Source organism: Haliaeetus leucocephalus, unplaced genomic scaffold (assembly GCF_000737465.1).
Source record: "Haliaeetus leucocephalus isolate CR32 unplaced genomic scaffold, Haliaeetus_leucocephalus-4.0 Scaffold193, whole genome shotgun sequence".
Lineage (NCBI taxonomy): Eukaryota > Metazoa > Chordata > Aves > Accipitriformes > Accipitridae > Haliaeetus > Haliaeetus leucocephalus.
The window spans coordinates 745,130-747,117 of NW_010972629.1; the positions used below are offsets into that span (position 1 = coordinate 745,130).

Consider the following 1,988-nt stretch of genomic DNA (forward strand, 5'->3'; position numbering starts at 1 on the left):
CCCCCACCCAACCGCCCACCGGGTCCCCACCGCTCAACCCCGGGGCGGCTGGACGAAGGCCGGGGCGGTTGGGTCTGCTCTCATCGCTCGCTCGCTGTCTTTCTCCTTCTCCATCCCCCGCTGGCCTCTCACCCACACTCCGGCACTGTCAGGAGACCCGGGGACGGGGCAGCTCTGTGTGTGTCTCATCCCGAGTGGTGAACGGGGAGGTCTGAGCCATTTCCAGGGGCTGCATTACGAAGGAAGCTGGCGTGGCACGGTGATGCTGGCCATGGCTCGACGCTGATCCTGCTCAGCGGCCGACACCGAGCTCGGACCCCGGCACCCACTACCCCATCCTCCTCCAAGTTTCCATCGTGCTGGTAAAACCATTTCCTGAGCCTGGAGCAGCCATCCCAGCACGACCTGTGCCATAAACTCTGGTGTGGAGATGCCAGCTGGGCTTGGGGTCCATCCAGCTTGTACCCCACCATCACCCTCCCAGTCTGGGGCTCTGGTCCTAGGGGCTGCCCCCCAACTGCTCCAGCCCTTCCTCCTCCTCCACTTCAGCCCCTGAAACAGGGTGTCCTGAAACAGGGCCGGGGGGGGGGGGGGGATGGCTGCAGGGACATGGGAGTTTGGGGGGGCATCTGACAGCTTTTGGGACTGGTTGACTTGATTGGGGGGGTCCAGCAGCTCCCTTTCTCTGGTCTCTGCGCCCACCCCTGCCACCCCGGCGTGGGCAGCATGGCAGGCATCTGTGTGGGGTGATGCCATTCTGCAGGAATGCGGTGTCTAGCAGGCTTAGGGATGCCGGTGACCCTCTCCCACCCACTTGGGGATGCCGGTGACTCTCTCCCACCCGCTGCAGCTGGTGCCAGGCTTGAACTTTGCTCCCCCCACCTTTCCTGGGATGCCAGATGGTTACTGGGAAACTGGGGGCTGGGACTGGGAGTGGAACTGTTTATGGCATCTGCTCCAGATGCATCACTAGCCCCTGTCTCTCTCCTTCCATCCCAGGGATCGACTTCAAAATCCGGACAGTGGACATCGATGGGAAGAAGATCAAGCTGCAGGTCTGGTAAGTGGGGTGTGTGTGTGGAATTGGGGACCCCTCCAGCTTCCCGTCGAGCTGCCCTCACCCCCCTCTCCTCTGCCTCTGCCCCAGGGACACAGCGGGACAAGAGCGCTTCAAAACCATCACAACAGCCTATTACCGTGGAGCCGTGGTATGGTGGGGGGGTGCCAGCAGCCCCCAGAAGGTGGGGGGGACAGACTGTGGCTGCCTGGGGATGAGGACCCCCCCCCCTCAAACCAGGGTGGAGGGTCTCTGCCCCAGTGACCACATCATCCTGGCAGGGCATCATCCTTGTGTACGACATCACTGATGAGAAATCCTTTGAGAATATCCAAAACTGGATGAAAAGCATCAAGGAGGTGGGTGTGCATTGGGGTTGGGGACACGTGAGGGGGGCCGGGGGGGGCAGGGGGGGGTCCTGCCCATCCTCTCCTGCCTGCAGAATGCCTCTGCCGGGGTCGAGCGTCTCCTCATCGGCAACAAGTGCGACATGGAGGCCAAGCGCAAAGTGCAGCGGGACGAGGCCGAGAAGGTAAGGGGGGGCACCGTGGGGCTGGGGAGGCTCCCCCCGACCCCAGCACCTGGCTCAAAGCCGGGGGGGGGTCCCATTGTCCCACAGCTGGCGAAGGAGCACGGGATCCGCTTCTTCGAGACCAGTGCCAAGTCCAGCGTAAATGTGGAAGAGGTGAGAGGGGGACCCAGATGTAGGGGGGGTGGGCCGCACACCCCCCCCCCCAACGGGAGCGGCACTGGGGGGGTTCCCCATCCCCGGAGGGGGTCCCTGCTGACCATCTCCTCTCCCCAGGCCTTCAGCACGCTGGCGCGGGACATCCTGCAGAAATCCTCCCGGAAAGCGGTGAGTGGAGCTGGGGGGACCGGGGGAGGGACACCCCCCCCTGCTCCGGCAACCCCCCGACCCCTCACCCCTCCT

The 1,988-nt window shown here is 64.2% G+C and overlaps 2 protein-coding genes across 2 annotated transcripts in view; both read left to right on the forward strand.

Moving 5' to 3' along the window:
• The first annotated feature begins 830 nt into the window (after window positions 1-830).
• The window catches only part of RAB13 (RAB13, member RAS oncogene family), a 1,485-nt gene continuing 327 nt past the window's right edge, over window positions 831-1,988 (forward strand). Inside the window, exons 1-6 of the mRNA XM_010565618.1 lie at window positions 831-1,060; window positions 1,148-1,208; window positions 1,339-1,416; window positions 1,500-1,589; window positions 1,677-1,742; window positions 1,863-1,913. Of these exons, the coding sequence (XP_010563920.1) occupies window positions 900-1,060; window positions 1,148-1,208; window positions 1,339-1,416; window positions 1,500-1,589; window positions 1,677-1,742; window positions 1,863-1,913 (507 nt within the window). The 5' untranslated portion in view covers window positions 831-899. The remainder of the gene's footprint in view (window positions 1,061-1,147; window positions 1,209-1,338; window positions 1,417-1,499; window positions 1,590-1,676; window positions 1,743-1,862; window positions 1,914-1,988) is intronic.
• The window catches only part of JTB (jumping translocation breakpoint), a 1,625-nt gene continuing 1,415 nt past the window's right edge, over window positions 1,779-1,988 (forward strand). The window contains exon 1 of the mRNA XM_010565569.1: window positions 1,779-1,913. The gene's annotated coding sequence lies outside the window, so the exon portion shown is untranslated. The remainder of the gene's footprint in view (window positions 1,914-1,988) is intronic.